This window comes from Trachurus japonicus, chromosome 11 (genome assembly GCF_045865225.1).
Source record: "Trachurus japonicus isolate A0001 chromosome 11, Traja_1.0".
NCBI classification, from domain to species: domain Eukaryota; kingdom Metazoa; phylum Chordata; class Actinopteri; order Carangiformes; family Carangidae; genus Trachurus; species Trachurus japonicus.
Window position 1 is genome coordinate 26,014,815 of NC_140917.1, and position 21,583 is coordinate 26,036,397.

The following is a 21,583-nucleotide window of genomic DNA, read 5'->3' on the forward strand; positions in this document are numbered from 1 at the left end:
ACACATTAAAACACACACAACAAAAAACACAGCAGCAGATTACTGCGATTAGTTCAGCACACACACATTTTCTCTCTCTTCCCTTTCTCCCTTGCAAGAGATAAACTCCCCAAGGTCAGAACTAGAATGAGTTATTCATCAGGGTGCCGTGTGCGTGTGGGTCTGTGTGTGTTTATGTGTGTTGCTGTATCTATGTGTGTACGTGTTTGACTTTGTGTGTGCCAGCGGGCAAACACAGAGGGCATATGTTGAAGATGAAAATGGATATTTATCATCACAGAGAGCTGAGAGAGAGGGAGCGTAGGAGGAGAGTGGTAGCGGGGGGGAAATGTAACCGGCGAGAACGAGAAAATGAAAAATGGGGGTGTAGTGAAAGGGGAGGGGGAGGGGGGGGCAGTAAAGTTTGAGAGTGAGAGGGGGAAACGGCAAGCGGGGAAAAGACTAATAGCTGGTCAAGAAGCAGCTCCACATCCACAGACTGCAGGGGAAGTACGCCACCAGTGTTTTGAAGAAGTGATAAGCTCAGTCAGACTGGCCTAAAAGTATTTCTCTAGAAAAGTTGTGTTTTTATTTCTAAAGAGAAGACACTTGTTCAAATATTAATGCCACGGCCTCTGCTCAGTCTTCTATAATTGATTTATTTGCTCTCTGCCTGACGGAGCCATATTTGGGTCACACATTTTCCCAGGGAAAGAGTTTGACACACACACACACAGACACTGCTCCACTCCCTCACACCACCAACAATGGCTCACTACCCATCTGCCATGAGGGCTGTTTATATTCAGATCTCACCCATTGAACACCTGCTCAGTCTCACACACTCAGATACACATTAGTATGCTCTACCCTGATGAATCTCTTAGTTTTCAAAGTTGTAGAAAACCTGTATCTCTTGGTAGTGATGTAAATGCTTGTTTGGTTTTTCCATCAGTTGCTTAGAGCGTCCCTGTGACAAAATAAGCAAGAAACTTAATATTTGGGAAAGATGCACATCTTTACATCACTTGTTGATATTGATTCATAAACACTTCATCAGGAGAATGTGGGTGTGTTTAGAAGAGAGGCTGTCAATATTAGTGACCTTTAAAGGGACATTGTGTAACTTCTCCTGTTATCTATTCATGAAAATCGATTATTTCGTTCAAAAGTATGTTTTTCATTAACCAGTAATCCCCCCATCAACAAACTGAAGTGTTCCTTTCAGCTCTGAATTAGCCGTTCATATCATTCATATCTACATGGAGCGGGTAAGCTCGGTGCTGGCTGCCATGTGGTGTCTCCATGTTTTTACGTTCAGTGGCAGCGTGACGGTAGGTAACCACGGAAACTCAGCGGAGACACTGGAGCTGTCGGCTCAGGTGGAGGTGGCGTCTGTGAAAAGTCACCGCGGTAACGCAGTGAGGAGGAATGGAGCGTTACACTGATGCAGCATTCACGTGCAGTCGGGCAGACGGCCGTCGCTAACAAACAAGATGTCATTTTAGTCACAGAAGTCAAGAAAAAGCCGGTAAAACGTGGGTCAGGTAAACAATACCACATCGCCATGACAACATATTGTCACGTGTATTGTTTTGCCTCGTGCTGACAGACCACTTGTTTACATAGAGGCTTGTTTATGCCGTTATGTGCAGCGGCTGTCGTCCGTCTGCCCAATTTCACGTGAATGCAGCATGAAAGATACGATTGAGTTGCTTGCGATATACAACCTGGGAGTAATTCCTACACAATGTACCTTTAACCTCTTCAAACCCAAATCCATTGTGTGAAAACAAACTTTGGTCAACCCTACAGAAGGTTAATCTGACCTCTAGTGACAATCCCAAGGTCTCATTTGATGTGGCAAACCTGTCGGCAAAACAGAGACACAAGGAACATCAGCATTCAGCTTACCAGTGAGGCTCGAACCTTGTCTGTGATTTGGTGTTGGGCAAGAAGCAAGAAAAATGTTGATTACTACTGTATGGCCAAAAATGAGTGTTGGATCAAAAAAACAAAGCAATGGACTGAAAGATGGTAAAATGATCCGTATAGCAACTCATTTTATCATCATAAATGTTTTTTACGTTGGTTGACATAAAGAGGAAACCATTCAATAGGCACAAAGAGGCAAAGACAGAAGATAAGAGACATCAGTGTGACTTAACTTCCACAACTAGACTAATCATCAAGTGTTTCCTGTGTTTCAGAAATGTTGCTGGATGACTTCCTGTTGACCTACCTGGTGTTCATGTCCACTAACGACCTCTGTCAGGCTCTGCTGGGACAATATCCTTACAGGCAAACGCTTACAAACATATCTCACACTCATCTTTTAAGTGTCCACCCTAAACCCATTTTGCCTCCTTGACCGCTCTCACCTATAGCAGCGCCCGCTGCAGGGGTCAGGAGGAGGGCAAGGACGCCCTCTTTAGGAAACGTAAAGTGCTGCAGCTGGTGTCCCACTGGAGCAGGCTTTACAAGGACTTCCTCAAGGAAGAGGAGCACGTCAGGAGCTTCATGAAGGTGCGTCACTACTGGTTTCATCAGCACATTTTTTTTAATCTCTTCTTTCTGTCCGTCTGTTGTATTTGAAACAATTCCTCTGGTGTCCTTTTCCACTGAAGAACATCAGAGGGGTCGTTCATCTTCATATGTATCTCTCTTGATCTGAAATGGGGTTTTGCACAACAGGACATCTGAGCTGCAAAGTGTGTGTATGTGTCTTCCCTGATCTCCTTGTTAGCTGCATCTCCTATTAAACTGAACAGTTTTGGAGCCGGCAGGGGGAACCTTGTTTTTATCTCATCCTCTGACAAAGGACCAAACAATAAGGCAGAGAAGGAAATCCAGACACTTTCATGATGTAGCTTATGAATAGTGAGGTTTGATCATTATATTTGGCTTCATGTTTTTCATGTCTGTGTGAAAACTCATAGTGTACCACTGATCATATCACTGATGTACAAAACACAGTATATACAGAGAACAAACATGCAGATTTTCACTGACACACACATGTATTTATTCTATATACTTAACATGATCACATGTGCACACATCCACACACTCACCCACTACAGCTGCATACACTCACCAGTCACTCTTCCCTCTGTAACCCGACAGCTCCATTGCTCAGTGCGGGGGTTGCCATGGAAACCAAAGTGCGAGGGTTGGCATGGGTATAATCTCATATGGAGTGTGTAACCCAGGTGATAGTTGCCTAGTAACAGAGGAATGAGAGGGGAATTGGGATGGGATGCTATGGTGGGTCAGTGACAGCGATAAGCAGGTGGAAGTGTCTTTGGTGTGTGTGTGTGTGTGTCTGTGTGTCTTCAAGTTGTTACTGTTTCTTCCCCCTGAGCTTTCATGTTACATACTAATGCTCTGCCATGCACACAGTCTAGCACAACACAGTGTGCCTACTCATTTAAGTACAAGGCACAAAATTTGTGTCATGTTTTTTTAATGTCATCAACCTACGCAGCACTTGACGGTACTCGGTAAATGAGCTGCTCAGAGTAGAATGTTAATGTCATGTCGTTTTGTTTTGTTGGTTCAGATCATCTTCTTAATCTCAATTGATGTAGTCTTTTCTTTTTTTGCATTTATTGCTCATAAAATGTGATCTGACGTCCATCGTCTTAGAAATATAGACAAGCTAATAAGACAAAAACGCACACAATCTTTCATATTTTTTTCAAATGCACCAGTTAAGCATTCCCAACACGAGGAAGTACCCGGTAATTGGACCCATGGACTTAATAACCGGTCGAATCTCCTTTGGCACCAATAACCAGTAGCTGCGCAAAGTTCAAACAGAATTTTTGACCATTTTTCAAAGCTACCTCAGCTCAGCCATATTTTGATGATGTCTGAATGTCTGCTGTGAACCTCTGGAGGGCAATCCATCCACAGAATCTCTTCTGGCCCAAAAGGCAAAATGTCTTTGTGGGAAATGATTTGAGTGAGCCAGGCCTGTAAAAAATGCTTGCCTGTTCAGATGTTTGTGCTATCCTACAGATTGTTGTACGAGATGGTTGTAATGAGCAGCTAGTCAGCTAGTATCTGTGGATCCAAAAGCTTAGAGCAGCCAAGGACCATTCAAATGTTTTTCATTTAGATTCTTTACTACTACTACACTCAGCAAATGTTAATCGATGTTTCTTTTCTTTTCTGTCAGACTCTGTACAGGTGTGTTTTAGAAGATCTGTATGAGTTCCCTACACTGGAGAAAGATCTGAAGGAGTTCCAGAAACTTCTGCGTCGCAGACAGTAAGTGGCTTTGTTTGTCTCTGCAAAGGGCCTTTGTTGACTCTTTTCTTCCCCATGCTGATTACTGTAACATCCCTCCTCACTGTTGTGCTTGTTCCCCATAGCACTGTGGATGACTGTCCTCCAAACCAAAAGGTAAGATGAAAAGAGTTGAAATTCTTGATTTCCTGTGTCTGCTGCAACAGTTTCTGTACTTAAATTAGTCATTCACGCTAATAGTAAAGTAATGGTTAAGAAAAGTATTAATATAAGTAGTTAGTATAGATAAGTATTTGTAGTCATAGTCATGCTTACAGTATAAAAGAGGCAACTTAAATCTATAGAGGTGCAACTATGATGATTACTGTAAGTTTGAGCTGTACAGGCGATGACAGTGATACTTTCAGTGCATTGCAAAATTCACTGCTATGCATCTTCATCTTCCCTCTGCTCTCTCTCTCTCTGTCAGAGCAAACAAATGTATCAGCAGTTGAGTCTGAAGGAAAACTGTTTACAGCTCCGAAGTCCACAGACTGAGACCAGAGATGGTGAGTAACAGACACAAGCACATGTGCACATATACATATACACATATACACACTGGCCAGCCCAGGATTGTACACAATTATGCATAATGACGGTCTGGAAGTTTTAATTTCAGCGCGCACATGCTAATTGTTTAAATACAGTGTGGCCAAGTTTCTTTGTGTGCTTGAGTACTTGACAAAAATGAACTCCAGTTTTTCTCAGTAAACACTTGAGTCTTCTCTGTCTCTGCTTCATTATTCAGCACGTGTGCTGTAAGCATTCACAGTGAATCTTTTCAATGTGTTTCTCAGTTATCTGTTGCGTTCACGTGAGCACCGACTCCTACCTGAGCGTCCACACGCAGCCATCACTGGAGGCCCACGAACTGCTGAGGATTGTGGGTCAGAAGATGGACAGACCGGAAGAAGACATGGTGCTCGCCGTGGTCTCACAAACTGGAGGTACAGTAGCCACACAGACAAATGCATGAACAAAGTAACATAGGTCTCCAGTTCCCTCATCATTTCTACACCAGTGGTTCATGTATACATATACATGCATTATATTGTCTTATGCTGCGTCATAACAACTCAGAGGTCGGAATTCCCAACTCGGAAATTTCCGATTTCCGACATCATTGCGTTCACGCTGCAGGAACTGTGAAGAAAAGAAACATGGATACCTGAAGGAAGTTTGGCGTATTGTGGCTCAAAGCTGAATACGAAAAATAAATGCAGCAGTAAATGATGTTTATTTTGGAGGAGAGGAGACGCTGCAGACGAGCACACATATAATGTTACAGCCTTGATAACAATTAAACTTTATTTCCGTCACATACGAGGAACACAATTTCACACCATACAACAATCACAGCTTAATAATAACATATTTCATATAGGCTACTGCAATAATACACAAAAAATATGCATTCAAACCTCAACAAATAACTTCAAATGTCTAAATTCTAACTGTTGAAGACGAGGGCCGCCATGTTTTGATGTTGTCGTGACGTCAAGTCGGAGCTCTGATATGATACCCGAGTTTCTGACCTGTAATTTCCGAGTTCGACGCCGTTCAATTCATTTTTTACAACTCGGAGCTCGTTTTTTTCCGACTTCCGAGTTGTCTTGAACGCAGCATTATTATAAAATGATGCTTGATCCCATTTAAGGAGCATAAAGCCGAGGTGGGGTCCACGCAGAGATCATGTTTTCACATGATCTCTGCATGGACCCCACCTCGGCCTCAGGCAGGGGCCTTCTGAACCCTTTGACCACCCCAATCCACCCCACCCCCCACTGCAGCATATATTCATTATTACCTGTAGCTACTAACCATTCATACACTGCTGTTAGCTATTTCAGTCATCACAATTATCTCTTTTTATTTATTATAGCCATTTAATACTTAGCTAACTGTTAAGGCTTCTCTGCTTACCTCCATTACTCATTTTAATGCACTCTCAATCAAAACTATAAATAGGTTTTTCTTTTTCTTTTTCACTAATCAAATTGTAATTTTTAGCCAGGTCAGTCAGTGGTTGTCATGCTCTTAGCAAGTGCTCCATTTTGGGACTCACTGTTGTACACTTTTGGGGCTAGCTTGTCATCATGATTCTGCTTCTCTTCTTTTCTTTATATAGTGGTCTCTGCAGAGCGGAGGGTGTTACAGCCCAGTGACTGTGTGTACTCAGAGTCTCTGACCCCACAGGGAAAGCTTGTGGCCTGTCGCAGGGATCTAACTGAGATCTTGGTATGTAAATGCACTGTTCTGTTTGTGCCTCTGTCATTCTGCAACATTTCATATTTCCACATGTATCATTTCCACTGTTAGAGGCAAAAGGTTCAACGTGGAGGCTTAAAGTAGACCACCATCTCAGATTATTTGAACGTTTGCTGTCTCTCATATCTTTAGCTGCTTTTTTATCATCTTCTGGCTAAATTCAGCATGAAAATAAATATTCAAATTCCCCAACTGACATATTTTCACAGTGTTACAATGAGTCATGCTCTATAAGCAAGCTGGAGAGACTCAGGGCAGGTGGTGATTCTTATTAACTTTGACTCAGTGGGAGAGAACGGGACGGCAGGATTGGATGGTGCTGTATCAGGGTCAAGTGTTACTCTGTAATGGCTGTTTTTTTCAGAGTGCAGCTTCAGTTGTGAATCTTAAAATAATTTTTACACTAATGGGCATTTGATAAACTGCATTTTAGGGATTTTGTTTATCTTTCTGGAGTTGGTGTCACTTATCAGACTAGCAGAATTGTTAATTTGATGACCTGTGAGCACAGTTAGACACAGGAATCAATGCTCTCCCCTCTGGTTTTAGTCCTACCTTTGTAGCTCTGTGTTTTATTCTTTCTTTTGAATGATGGATTGTGTTGGAAGCCTCCAACAGCCTCATTTTTCTGTAATTTATTATGACTGAGATGTTATTTATCATATTTTATCTGTAATTGGCCCTATTTCTGTGTACTGTGGACAGTACATGCGTGTGTGCAGTTTATATTCTTAACACACATGATACAGAGTTGACTTACATTTAACTTCTCTTTGTGTCCATGCAGCCTCCTTTAACAGACAGCGCTGAGCTAAGCAGGAGGCAGGTACGACTCTTAGGCATTAACACCTGGGACGTGGCAGCTGCTCTCACGCACCTGGACTGGAGCCTTTTCAAATCCGTCCACGAGGTAGGCACTGTCTCGCACACACAAATATATGCATGGGGTGTGTGTATATACGTACAGTAGGGTATTAAAAAATACATTCTCATGACAGATTGCTGGGACATAAGCATTAAAGATGCAAATGCTTTCCCAGACTTGGCGTGAGCGTGAGCACAGAAAGTCTCTTTGCAACAGAGTGGCTTCCAGGAAGAGCTGAATATTGTTTTGAAAAGCAGAGCAGAGCATATATGTTTGATGTCACTGCATCTTTAGGGAATCTAGAAAATGCTTTGTGCTGTTTCCTCTGTTTTATAAGATTGTGTTTTGATTTTGATTGGACAAAATGGGCGATATTATCGTGTCATGTGGGCCTCTGGGAATTTATAAGTACCATTTAATAATCACATACTTAAAGGTAGAATATGTAGGAATCCCCCCATCTAGCAGTGCGGTTGCATATCAAAACGTATTCTTGACGTTGCATTCAGGTGAAATCGGCCAGACGTCAGACAGACAACAGACGCTGCATGTAACAGGATAAACAAGCGTCTATGTAAACAAGTGGTCCGCCAGCACGAGGCAAAACAATACAGGTGACAATATGTTGTCATGGTGATGTGGTATTGTTTACCTGACCCACGTTTTACCATCTTTTGAGTAAAATGACATCCGGTTGGTTTGCCGACAGCCGACTGCCTGACTGCACCTGAATGCAACACCAGTGCCTCCGTCCTTCCTCACACTACACAGTGGTGACAGTTTTAACAGGCCGAGCCCACAGCTCCGCTGAGTTTCCGTGGTTACCTACGGTCACGCTGCCACTCAACGTAAAAAATGGCGATGCAACATGGCCGCCTCGGTTCGGTGCGCCCCCCTTTGTATATTTGTAACGACTTGTAACAACTCATTCTAAGGTACCAGAAAGCTTTCATTTGTATGCGGCTGTGATTCCACTTCAGTGAAATACGTATTTATGAAAGCAGTATTTGATTTTTGCTAATAAAAAGTGACATACTGGGGCTTTAAAGAGAGTAAGATGTTTTAGGGTGTGTTCCCGTGAAAAGCTTGCCATCTTTCACCCACACTTCACCGCTCTCTCCCACGCAGCAAGAGTTGGTGTATTACACTCTGAGCCGGGCTCCTGGTAGCGGCCACACGGCGGCGCTCTCAGTCCTGCTCCAGCGCTGCAACGAGGTCCAGCAGTGGGTCATGTCCGAGGTGCTCATGTGTGTGTCTCTCAACAAGAGAGTACAGCTGCTCAAGAAGTTCATCAAGATCGCTGCTCAGTAAGAACTCACACACACGCATGCACGCACACACTCCAACATGTCACCTTGATGTGTTTGTTAAATCCACTTGTGTATGCTGATGTGTTTTTATCCTTGTAGTTGTAAAGCCCAAAGAAATTTGAACTCTGCATTTGCCATCATCATGGGTCTTAACACAGCAGCTGTCAGCCGACTGAACCAAACCTGGGAGGTAAGTGTGTGAGTGTGTGTGGGCTTTTGTGTATTTATACACCCATGTTGTGTTTTGAATCTTAAACCTGACCAAACGTCTTCCTTTCAGAAATGTCCGGGCAAGTTCAAGAAGCTTTTCTCAGAGTTGGAGCTCATCACGGTGAGACAGAGTCAGAGATACAGCATCTGCACTCGCTCTTCGAACCTTTAGATTTCTAGTCCGTTTCTCATCCATTTCCTTTTACCCTGTTTTTTCTCTCTTCCTCCATCTTTCTCCAGGACCCATCTCTGAACCACAAAGCCTACAGAGAGGCCTTCAAGAGGATGAAACCTCCCAAGATCCCTTTCATGCCTCTTCTTCTGAAAGGTATCATCTCCAGCTCCTACACACACACACACACACACACACACATACAGCAAGACTTGTTTTTTTCTTTTTTCTTTTTGAATGACACAGCTGTCCCCTGCTCTAATATCTTAGATATCACCTTTATCCATGAGGGAAATAAGACCTTCCACGACAACCTGGTCAACTTTGAGAAGCTGGTGAGTGCACTCAGTTCTGGAGTGTTTGCGTTTTTGTTTCAAACTGTTTTTTAAATTTTACCATATCGTATTCATCTAGTAACTAAGTTGTATAGATGACAAGATGAGACAGTCACACTCTAAATTAAGTTAGTTTGATGATCAGTTGGAGATGCACAGTAGTCAGAAAATGGTCATAAAACCAGGGAAATACTGATCTATATGTAAGAGTATCCAGTCACCTGGTAAAGTAAATACTGCTTTTGTTATTGAAGCTTCAGCTAACTGTAGACAAATCTGCCAATGGCTTTCTCAGTCATTCAGTTCATTGTTTGGTGCATCAAGTCTCAGAAAACCACCCTTGAGAATTCCTCCCTCGCTCGACTTATTCATTTTCCAACTTTTATTTTACAAACAAAATCACATATTGGTGTACTGGACAAATCCTCACATTTGAGACGCTGGTATTGACTTTTCAACCTTTGGCTTTTTTTCCCCCTTTCTTGAAAAAATGATTAATCAGTCATGAAATTGATTTTCTAATCAGTTCAAATACATTAATCAACTACTGTGTGATACTGCAGATGTTTATTTTTTAATCTTCTCGTCATATTCAGCAGACACAATTTAAAAGCAGCCTTTTTGTTCAAATGTCTTTTTACCTTGGTTGAAACAATGAAGGTGATAGTTCAAATCTGTTTCAACAACTTTATCTGAAACAGGAGAATCACTGTGGGTGGTGTGGAGAGAAAGTGGATGATGCATTAAAAAAAAGAATAATTAAAATAAGTAGAGAGGGACACATGAATCAGTTACTAGTGACAGAGAGGAGGAGGAGGACGGTGCAGGTAGAGATTTAGGAGAAATACTGACTGTCATGTTTTTTTTGTTTTTTTTTAACCAGTCAACTCACAATCACTAGAAAACCGCTGATGCGCGTTGCGTTCAGGGACAGTTTTTCAGCAAGCAGACTCTGTATTTACTATGTATTTACCTTGAAAACGGCTCACGTTTCGTAACGTTCCATTTCCACCCATAGCACATGATCGCAGACACAGTGAGAATGATTCGCCACTGCCAAAGCGACCAACCAGGTCAGTCTTCTTGTATTTGATGAGTTTGATGGAGGGAAACCAAGAAATTCCTTTAGCCTCCACAATGATCAGTCACAGGGGTTGTTGAGCTGCGCTCCGCCGTTTTCTAAAAAGTTTTTATAGCTTACACCGACAAATAAAGGTAAACGAACAGTATGCTTTCAATGACTTATAACAGTCCATAACAAATGCTATGTTTGAAACAACCAACCTTTAAACATTCAATTACATTCACATCAGTGCAGTCATCACCCTGTCGTAACACCATTACATGTGAGAAAACGGTCCCATGACCTCTTGAAATTATCAACATCATCATTGATTCTGGCCAACATGTGTTCGTATGATACAACTTTTCTAACATTACGTCGAGAATCCATTTTTTGTGGAGAGGATGAGCTTTTCCACACTCTGAATTATTAAAATAGCTGTAACAGCCCCTAACTTTATCACCACAAGGTGACATTTTGGTATGTTAGGCAACTCTGTTTGGTGCAGGTAGAGATTTAGGAGAAATACTGACTGTCATGTTTTTTTTGTTTTTTTTTAACCAGTCAACTCACAATCACTAGAAATGATCACTGATGCATCTGTTTTCACACTTTCCATCAAATCCACTTTGATTATCATTTGTCATTAATTTGTCTTTTATCCCTCTGGCCTCCTTTATATGTTTTCCTGAGTGATGTAACGCGTTTTCTTTCCACCCAACAGCACATGATCGCAGACACAGTGAGAATGATTCGCCACTGCCAAAGCGACCAACCAGGTCAGTCTTCTTGTTTCTGAGTGAATGGAGTTGCTCCAAATGATCCTGACATCACACAATGATCAGTCACAGGGGTTGTTGAGCTTCATTGTCTCCCCTTTTCTGACACAATGTTGTGTGTTGATGTTTTTGGCCCTTTCATTGTGAGTAATCTACCGCCATCTGCAGCCGAGTCGGTGCACTGCAGCTGCGTCTCGTCTCTCCCACACAGTTCTCGGTTACAGTTTCCAAGCAACCGTTTCCAGACAGTCTTTTTTTTTCTTTATATGACCATAATAGAGTCTGTGTTTATAGCCCACGTGTGTGTGTGTGTGTGTGTGTGTGTGTGTGTGTGTGTGTGTGTGTGTGTGTGTGTGTGTGTGTGTGTGTGTGTGTGTGTGTGTGTGTGTGTGTGTGTGTGTGTGAACGAGTGTGTTCCGGAATCTGTGTGACTGACGCACATGTTTTGTGTCTTCCGTCTCTCAGGCAACGAGGTTATCGGGGTCGACAGTGCGGAGGTGAGGGCGAGTGTTAACTACCTGCACATCATCGACAATCAGCAGACTCTTTTCGAACTGTCACACAAACTGGAGCCACGTGCTTGAACGCACACATACACACATACACACACGCTCACAAACACACACACACTGGACACCGGAATGGAAATGCTAGCAGAGGACGCTTTGTACAGCAGAAATACCATGCACTCACACACACACACACACACACAGCAACAAAATCACACTATGAGCAGTGGTGCCAAGTGGACAATGAGATGCCATGTGCTCAGACCAACCCACAAAGACACAGAGCTGCATGCTGCCTGTTCTCTGAAGGCTTTATGGCACTGAAACATGTGCTCACAAAGGATTTCTAAACTCCATACACGCTCTGAAAACTGTCTACAGGAAGAGATTCTGCACAGCAAGACTGAGATTTGCCAAACTGAGATGGAGAGTAAAGGAGGCTGTAATTAGTTTGTACAGTATCTATTGGACTGAATATGCCCTTGGTTTTTGTTCTCGTGATGAGCCTTTGGTTATTTATAAGCCTGTTCAGCAGGTTGAATGTTCCTTTTTTCCTTTCAGTCTCATCCATCCCCCTGTGGTCAACAAGGACTTCATATCCTCGTCATCATTTCAGTTACAAACACAAAAAACAAACAACCGTGGTGGAGTTTGACACATTTCTCAACCTGATGGCTGAAATCTGCACCCATAGACGGTCTCATATTATTTCAGCTGCATACCACGTATCTGCCTCTTGACGCATGTATAAGCAGGGTACATGCTCTAGTGATGTGGGTGTATGATGTGGAGCTTTTTTTTTTTTTTTTTTTGGTTATTGTGCCGTAACATTATTATGTAACACAAGCAGCAGCCAGCACTGGAGCAGTGTCATACCTACAACGTTTTTTTACCTTTTGTCACCGAGCCGCCACCGAGTGACTAACGATGAGCAGCCTCGGTGAGCGACGAGAGGTTTGACAGCAACGGTGTGTTGTAGGTGACAGGTGAAGGAAGCACAGCGAGGGGTTTTCACCGACTGACTGTGAGGTTTGAAACACTACAGCTCTCCTCAACGTGCCAGAGTTCAAAAGCTGTGGATCAATAGTGAATAGTTATTCCGTTTTAAAGTCCTGGTCGACTTTTAGCCAAACACTCCTCGTGCACTCTTCTTCTCTATGATGTTTTTGTGAGAATAGATAATGATTATTTTACATTGTGTATATAATATGGACCTATACATTTTTCAGTGCCAAATGTCACAATGATCTGACAGCATAGATGTGCTGTACTTCACTGGTCTTGGTTTGTTCAGGGGTCTTTTTTTGTTGTTGTTGTTGATGTTGTTGATGATGTTGTTGATGATCACAGAGTTTCTGGAATGAAGTGTGGTCTTTGATCATGTAAAGCATTCCACCCATCCTAGGTTGCTACGGAAACACAGCCGCATCATACACACAGACTTTTCTTTTTTAAACCGTAACTTCTGTATATTAACAGATTGTCAGAGCACTGCACCACAGAGCTTTAAGTAATAGCTTTATTCTACAAAACCATGTCCATGAGTAGACGCCATCACTGATGATTTGTTCCTTCTGACTGAAAAGATATCTTCTTTCAAAAGTGGTTGTGTTTAAAACGAGGTGATCCACCTCAAGGGGCTTTTCCTTTAAATAAAGTTGATACAAACTGTCTGTAAAAACTACCACAGGGTGTGGACAGAATAATGGAAGCACAGGCACACAGACTTCAGCCACTGTTATTTAAGTAACATGCTGGTGAGAATTTCACAGCTTTGGTCAATTATCATCAATTATTCAACTTTGGGTCTTGTGATTTTTGGCCCGTATAGGAAAAATGTTCTTTCTTGAATCCAACCTGGCAACATATTCATCTGTAATACCCAGTCTTAATACAACTCATTCTCTGAATCATTCAGAAACTATAAATGACAAATTAAAGAAAAGAAAAGATATCCGAGAGAACCATGAGCACACACTCTGTGTTTGAAGGACCGTATTAGTGTTTGTATTATTTTGTCTTTGCCCTATATCAGTTCATGCAGTCACTTTGGTGGTACATTTCTAACTGAGTAGGAGGAGCCATGCAAGGGTGGGATTCCTAAATGTGATGTAGTGATGCATGACTCGCATTGTTTAGATAGTGATAACGCATGGGGGGTGGGGGGTGGGGGATGTAATGTGCAATACAGTAGAATTGCTGTTACCACAAGTGTTTGTCGTCATGGTCATCACTTCAACACTAAGCCTTTCTGAGCACAGACCATAGTGATTGAGTAACATAAGGGAAAGCCTGAATTTTACAAACTCTCCTAGTGCCAAAAGCATCTTCAGCTCATTACAAGAAGGGATATATGATGAGCTCTATGTGAGGACTCACTTCAAACTTGTTTTGTGTGTTTGTATGTGTTACCAATAGCTTAGTCATTGCCTCTGCATTAAAAACTCTTTCAAAGACAAACTGTAACCCACTGTTGTTAACAACACTTTGTGCAGGTGCTGTGATACTGAATGTGCAGCCATATAGTCAACCACATTGATGAGTTCAAACAAGTAATAATATTAATACTACAAACTACTATTCATATTACATAAATCATTTAAAGATTAAAAAAGAAGAAAAAAAAGATATTCAAATCTGATCATGGTTTTCTCCTTTGAAGAACGACGCCTATGTGAGTGGTGGATTAAAAAAGTGCATTCATTCATGCTTTTCTGTTTCTAAGAAAGTTGTTTAAAATTTACAGTGGATTTGGTTTTAAAACCACTTTTGGAAACAGTAATGGGATGTTGTGTTTATTGTCTGGTATTTACAATACAGCTTTATAGTTGCGTAACGTTTGCCAATGTTAGCTAAATCTGACCAGACAGAATGAGAAGGAGTGGACTGAATTCATCAACATGTCTCATTTCTTGTATTGTTATTAGGAACACTAATTCTCTACAAGTGGCATTTTAAAGATGCTTAAAATGTGCTTCTTAAGCAGTGAAAGCTGATACAACAGGAGCTGTGGTCTGTTCATATTCAGTGTCATAGGAAGGCCTTGTGGTTGTCGTTTTTACTATAAACTTGAACAAGACACACATGCACAGACACATCTCTGCTCATTGTGTCCTAACAGTAGATTACTTATGCTATATTAGTTATTTATTGTTTATTTATATATTTCTGAGGTGACAGAAGGCCTCAGTTTAAGGTTCCCCCGTGTGGAGGTGAACATGAGGAGAAAAGATGTTTGTGGGTTGAGGCTGCACTGCTGGAATGTACAAGTACCTGTTGTTGTGTTTTGTGGCCACTAGAAGGCAGCAAATGAGTGAGTCAATGTGATGACGCTCATCTTTTACTGCTGGTGTCAAACACTTCAAACAAGTCAACAGGAGGCTGGACTAGGTGTTTAATCAGCCATTGTCATGACTGTGTAAAGTTGTGGGGTTTTTTTGTTTTTGTTTTTTTTAAAAGAAATGTTTAAATTTTGTTTGCATGTTAAATAAAATTTAAAAAAAAAGTTCACAATGAGAAAGAGGTAATATTGAAGGCTTTGTACTATTGTAATATTGTTGATGTGTAAATACATGCCAATGTTGGTATGTTGTTATTTATCTGTTGTAAATGGAAAAAAAAAATCAATCACAAAGCAATATGTCTCCCCTTGTGTCCCCTCGACCTTCGAACAGCTGAAGCCACATGTCTTTTCTAAAGCTGCGTTTTACTATGTCAAGATTTTACTGAAAATGAATAAATTATAGGTTTTATGTGACATCTCCAGGTGAGTTGATGTTTTTCTTTTTCCTTGGATTGTGTTCAGATAGTGTGTGTTGGTTCCCTGTGCGTCTCATCAGTGATATCAGCAACAGTTCAGTTAAAGAAGCATTAACTGGGGACACTGTTATCTTTATAAATAAAACTTAACCTACTGTTCTGGAAGGTCCTGAAATAACAAAAGTATAATGACCCCAGTCTAGTATCAGCCCATGCAGCATAATATATGACAACAATTCTAAAGTGCAGTATTATTTATAGTGAGAAAATGCAGTAATGAAAATTCTCTGTGACACATTAGTCTCTAGTTTCTCATTAGGTTTTTCCACTGAAGCTTTCAGTGCATTGAAAGTCCAATGAAGAACAGTTCTTACTGCTCTTTGTTTTCTTGTTTTCATTCTGGTTAACATGGAGCCACACTCACCAGCTATTTCAGAGCTGTAGGGAGGTGAGACTAAGGGCCCTAGTTTCTTGGCGCAGCGCAGGTGGCGCAAGGTAGCGCAGCTGGTCTAATGCAAGTTTCGACCAGCGCAGCCTAGCGCAAAGTCAGATTGGAAGATTGGCAGATCACGCTGCGCTGAGATAGGCGTGGCCGCGCAGCAGGGGGAGGCGTCACAGATTCAGCTTGGTGCAGTGGAAGTTTTGTGCGAAAATGTCCCGCCGAGGTTGCGCTGAAAGCTCGCCACCTCCAACCAGGTCTACTCTCAGCGCAGGGCGAAGCGCAGCAGGTGCAGTGGAAGTTTGGCTGACTGACCTGCAGTGCACACACGTCACCAAGACCTCACAGGCAGATCTCCACAGTTCCAGACACATTTCAATGCAATAAATATCCACAATAACCACTATTTAATGCAACTAATGGAATCAACACGTGAATTTATATCTATATAGATTGTCCCGTCACATCTGACGTCAGATCAAAGCAGAGATCAAAGGCTGTCGGTGCTTAAAGGAAACTCCACCTGAATTAACACAGCAGGGACGAACTGGCACTGAAAAGCAGCTGTGGATGTCCCAAGCAGGACTGTGAGGGTGGATGACTGCATGTCGCTGCCATACCACTCTGCCCTTGTCATGATCCCCTTTATTTATTTATTTATTTACTTATTAATTCATTAGCGCGTGCGACCGCATCACACAGCCGTAATGAAAAACAAAACACAAATCATTATCTCTCTTAGTCCACCACAACAGCCTCGGTATCAGATAGTCAGTATATAGCCTACTACAGTATACTCAGCATCTCTATCACAGAAAAAAAAGAGAAAAAAAGAGACGGACAGAGAGAGAGAGAGGGAGAGAGAGAGCGTCCTTTACGCTGATTTCATGGTGTTTGTTCATGTTGTGATTAGTGTAGCCTACACCTCTCATCTTGCTTACACAGGGTTTGAATAAATGTGAGTTTCTTTATTAGTTTATTAGTTGTTGTTTCTTACATTGGGCAGCCGTTCTCAGTGTATCAGATCAATCCTGGTTAAGTATATTAGTAAACTCATTATTCGGTCACTCTGAGCTCGGACCTCCGGACCAAAACAGCTGTTTCCTCCTGGGAGAGGTTCGGCCTCTGGCGTCGCTGTCTCCTCCGTCCATGTCCAAGTATAAAATGACAAACTTGCAGCGCGCATCACCCGCCGCGCAGTTAAAGGTGAGGAGAGGAGCTCCTTTGATTGGTGAAGATCTGACTCGGCTGTGTCAAACCCACTCCACGCCTTTCTCTCCTCCTCCTGTCTCCCTCCCGCCCTCTCTCCTCCCTCTTTGCCATTTGCGCCGGTGGGAGGGACGAGGGGAGGTCTTGCGCTGGTCTAAGTCTGACTGCGCGGCCCACCAATCTTGCGAAATGGACCTGGGCCACACCCCGTTGGCATGGCGAAGCTGCGCTGATGTTAGACTTCACCTGGTCTAAGAAACTAGGGCCCTAAGTGCTGAACAAGTAGAGAGATCACACAGGAATGGGTATAGTAGATACTGTATTAAATAGTCCAACTCTGTCCTCCTGATGTCTTCAAAGCCAGGTGTTCACAGTCCCAGTAGAGATCTATCCTTTATTTGTTGAATAAACAGGAAAGCCAGATCAGCCTATGAAACCTGACTGAATGTGTCCAGTCCCTGAGGTTGGCAACCCAATAATCACAAACAGTTGGGCCTTTGTCCAAGCCAAATCTTTTAGTGATTAATGCTGTAACTTTATGGAATGACACACTTACATTGACATTTCCAATACTACTGACCTGCTCACATACTTGAATTTCTTGTGACGAACCTTTGAGCAAGATTATGATAGAGGTCATTTGAGGTGAGCAAATGAGCAAGTATCAACATGTTATCGTATGTTCTGATACCGTGTGGTTCTGCACAGATGACAGTTTTTGGCAAGTATACTTGACCAATAACATCGCAGCAAAATGTCAGACACCCTCTTGAAAAAGCATATAAAAGAAAGCGGCCTGTCAGCGGTGCAGATCAACTCCAACCAACACATCAACTCCTCGATCTGCTCCAAGGAGATGCCATCATGATCCTGCTCCTCTTCCTGTTTGGTCTGGCTCTGGGTGCTGAGTCTCCTTCAGGTGAACCTGAAGTGAAGCTCCATCGTGGAAGCTGTCCCATGTTCTGGTACAGCTTCAAAGACCGCTGCTACCAGTACGTTGCCTCACGTATGACCTGGGCTGATGCAGAGCTCCACTGTTTGTCAGAGGGAACCAACCTGGTGTCCATCCACAGTCAGGATGAAGATGATTTCGTCAAATCCTTGATCAAGAACTTTGATCCTGCTCAGGGACTCACCTGGATTGGACTCAGTGACACACAGAAGGAAGGGTCATGGATGTGGTCTGATGGGACTAATAGGCTATATTATTTCAAAGGCAGAATGAACAGTCGTGCTCAGGTGCATTTCACTGGTCTGGCTAATCCACCAGACCTGACATAGAGGGCCCTAGTTTCTTGGCGCAGCGCAGGTGGCGCAAGGTAGCGCAGCCGGTCTAATGCAAGTTTTGACCAGCGCAGCCTAGCGCAAAGTCAGATTGGAAGATTGGCAGATTGCGCTGCGCTGAGATAGGCGTGGCCGCGCAGCAGGGGGAGGCGTCACAGATTCAGCTTGGTGCAGTGGAAGTTTTGTGCGAAAATGTCCCGCCGAGGTTGCGCTGAAAGCTCGCCACCTCCAACCAGGTCTACTCTCAGCGCAGGGCGGAGCGCAGCAGGTGCAGTGGAAGTTTGGCTGACTGACCTGCAGTGCACACACGTCACCAAGACCTCACAGGCAGATCTCCACAGTTCCAGGCACATTTCAATGCAATAAATATCCACAATAACCACTATTTAATGCAACTAATGGAATCAACACGTGAATTTATATCTATATAGATTGTCCCGTCACATCTGACGTCAGATCAAAGCAGAGATCAAAGGCTGTCGATGCGTAAAGGAAACTCCACCTGAATTAACACAGCAGGGACGAACTGGCACTGAAAAGCAGCTGTGGATGTCCCAAGCAGGACTGAGGGTGGATGACTGCATGTCGCTGCCGTGTTGAGATACCACTCTGCCCTTGTGATGATCGCTTTATTTGTTTATTTACTTATTAATTCATGCGAGCGACCGCATCACGCAGCCGTAATGAAAAACAAAACACAAATCTTCATCTCTCTTAGTCCACCACAACAGCCTCGGTATCAGATAGTCAGTATATAGCCTACTACAGTATACTCAGCATCTCTATCACAGAGAAAAAAGAGACGGACAGAGAGAGAGAGAGAGAGAGAGAGAGATAGAGAGAGAGAGAGCGCGTCCTTTACACTGATTTCATCCCGCATGTTTGTTTATGTTGTGATTAGTGTAGCCTACACCTCTCATCTTGCTTACACAGGGTTTGAATAAATGTGAGTTTCTTTATTAGTTTATTAGTTGTTGTTTCTTACATTGGGCAGGGGTTCTCAGTGTATCAGATCAATCCTGGTTAAGTATATTAGTAAACTCATTATTCGGCCACTCTGAGCTCGGACCTCCGGACCAAAACAGCTGTTTCCTCCTGGGAGAGGTTCGGCCTCTGGCGTCGCTGTCTCCTCCGTCCATGTCCAAGTATAAAATGACAAACTTGCAGCGCGCATCACCCGCCGCACAGTTAAAGGTGAGGAGAGGAGCTCATTTGATTGGTGAAGATCTGACTCGGCTGTGTCAAACCCACTCCACGCCTTTCTCTCCTCCTCCTGTCTCCCTCCCGCCCTCTCTCCTCCCTCTTTGCCATTTGCGCCGGTGGGAGGGACGAGGGGAGGGGCTGCGCTGGTCTAAGTCTGACTGCGCGGCCCACCAATCTTGCGAAATGGACCTGGGCCACACCCCGTTGGCGTGGCGAAGCTGCGCTGATGTTAGACTTCACCTGGTCTAAGAAACTAGGGCCCAAAGACTTAATCCAGGTTTCAATGGATAGACACTGTGTCTGTGCTGCTCTACCTACAAAGAAGTTCAGTTAAAACCATTTTGTCAAACATTCCAACATAAATTTGGTCACTTGCATTTAGCTACCTCCAGTGGCTCATCAGTGGCTTACGATTATGAATGCTTTTGACTAATGCTTTTGACTTTTCCTTAGTGGAGGCAGTATTTGTTTAAATGCTAACATAAATGAATATGTGATATAATATATACAACTTGAAAATTTCCTCTGGGAAATTTTGATTGGGCCACAAGGGGCTACTGCTGGGCATAACATCTCTGTCAACATGGGAATCAAACCCACGACCTTAAGGTCAAGACAGAGCTGATCAGACACATGATCATCTTTCACTGAGCTCTGATATGGAGAAGCTGTGTGTGTGTGTGTGTGTGTGTGTGTGTGTGTGTGTGTGTGTATCTATTTAATCACATGATGTTACCTGTGTGTGTCAGTGTGTGTGGGAGTGTGGGAGAGGAGTGCGTGCATACGCGCGCATGTGTATGTTACCTGTGTGTTTTGGTGTGTGTGTCTGTGTTACGGCCCCAAAGCAAAAGAAACAAAGGCTCAAACCGAAAACAGGACCACCGGTTACCTACACCCCAAACTAAAATGACAAAGGCCAGCGGTACACTACCACATGAAGGGGGAAAATACATTTACATTTACATTTACATTTACATGCATGCTGCTCTCTCTACATTGAAACCCCTGGATGCACTTTATCACTCCTCTCTTCGTTTTATTACTGGAGATGTGCTCCGAACCCATCACTGTGTTCTTTATAATAAGGTTGGCTGGCCATCCTTTAGTGTAAGGAGGGAACACCATTGCATGGTTTTTATTTACAAAGCTTTACTTGAAATATTACCTGTTTATCTTACTAGCTTAATCTCACTTAGAATTTGTAACTTGCACACTCGTTCACAGGACACCTTGGTTTTACAAATTCCCAGTATCAGGACAGAATTGGGGAAGACTGCCTTTCAGTTTTATGCCCCCCAAAAGTGGAATAACCTACAAAATTGTCTTAAACTGGATCATCTTATTTCCTTAGATAGTTTAAAAAACTTATTATCGAATGTTTTACAACCTGTATGTAATTGTGAATCATGACCTTGTATATTGTATAATTGCGTTTTTGTAATCAGGGCGTCATTGAAAAAGAGAGCTCGCTCTCAATTGACCTTCCCTGAATAAATAAAGGAGAAATGAAAAAAAAAACGCTTGGAACGAAACGCAGAACGGAAAACAAAAGAAAATCTCCTCCCGCCGTGATCATGTGGGTGTGTGTGACCCTCTAAATACTCCCTCCCCTCCACTGAGTGGAAACAGCGCTCAGGTGTGTGTGGCATCCACACAGGAGGAGGAGCCGACAGAGAGAAGAAGGCCAGGACGCGCAACATAGGAGACAAGGGCACATGATTCTCTCCCTCAGCCTGGGGGGCTATCGTCACTGGCAACCACCTCAAATTGCTGTGGTAACCTCTGAGCCTCAGGCCAGAGCTCATTAAAGGGATAGTTCACCCAAAATTCAAATTTCACTCATTATCTACTCACCCTCATGTCGACTAAGGAGAAGGCACGGAGGACTCTGAAACTTCTCTCA

The 21,583-nt window shown here is 42.9% G+C and overlaps 2 protein-coding genes across 3 annotated transcripts in view; both read left to right on the plus strand.

Moving 5' to 3' along the window:
- The window catches only part of rapgef5a (Rap guanine nucleotide exchange factor (GEF) 5a), a 58,335-nt gene extending 46,362 nt beyond the window's left edge, over positions 1 to 11,973 (plus strand). Inside the window, exons 12-26 of one of the 2 annotated variants that reach the window (XM_085792012.1) lie at positions 2,190 to 2,268; positions 2,361 to 2,505; positions 4,163 to 4,254; positions 4,359 to 4,389; positions 4,703 to 4,781; positions 5,073 to 5,222; positions 6,404 to 6,513; positions 7,331 to 7,453; positions 8,537 to 8,715; positions 8,818 to 8,908; positions 8,999 to 9,049; positions 9,169 to 9,256; positions 9,371 to 9,435; positions 10,454 to 10,508; positions 11,743 to 11,972. In XM_085792012.1, the coding sequence (XP_085648138.1) occupies positions 2,190 to 2,268; positions 2,361 to 2,505; positions 4,163 to 4,254; positions 4,359 to 4,389; positions 4,703 to 4,781; positions 5,073 to 5,222; positions 6,404 to 6,513; positions 7,331 to 7,453; positions 8,537 to 8,715; positions 8,818 to 8,908; positions 8,999 to 9,049; positions 9,169 to 9,256; positions 9,371 to 9,435; positions 10,454 to 10,508; positions 11,743 to 11,861 (1,457 nt within the window). In that variant the 3' untranslated portion in view covers positions 11,862 to 11,972. Of the gene's footprint in view, positions 1 to 2,189; positions 2,269 to 2,360; positions 2,506 to 4,162; positions 4,255 to 4,358; positions 4,390 to 4,702; positions 4,782 to 5,072; positions 5,223 to 6,403; positions 6,514 to 7,330; positions 7,454 to 8,536; positions 8,716 to 8,817; positions 8,909 to 8,998; positions 9,050 to 9,168; positions 9,257 to 9,370; positions 9,436 to 10,453; positions 10,509 to 11,742 lie in introns of both variants that reach the window. The other variant, XM_085792013.1, reaches the window with a different exon arrangement.
- A 6,079-nt stretch (positions 11,974 to 18,052) lies between these two features.
- On the plus strand, positions 18,053 to 18,474 carry LOC146978947 (lactose-binding lectin l-2-like). The gene has a single exon (XM_085790239.1). The coding sequence runs from the start codon at positions 18,058 to 18,060 to the stop codon at positions 18,472 to 18,474; it is 417 nt and encodes a 138-aa protein (XP_085646365.1). The 5' UTR covers positions 18,053 to 18,057.
- The last annotated feature ends 3,109 nt before the right edge of the window (positions 18,475 to 21,583 follow it).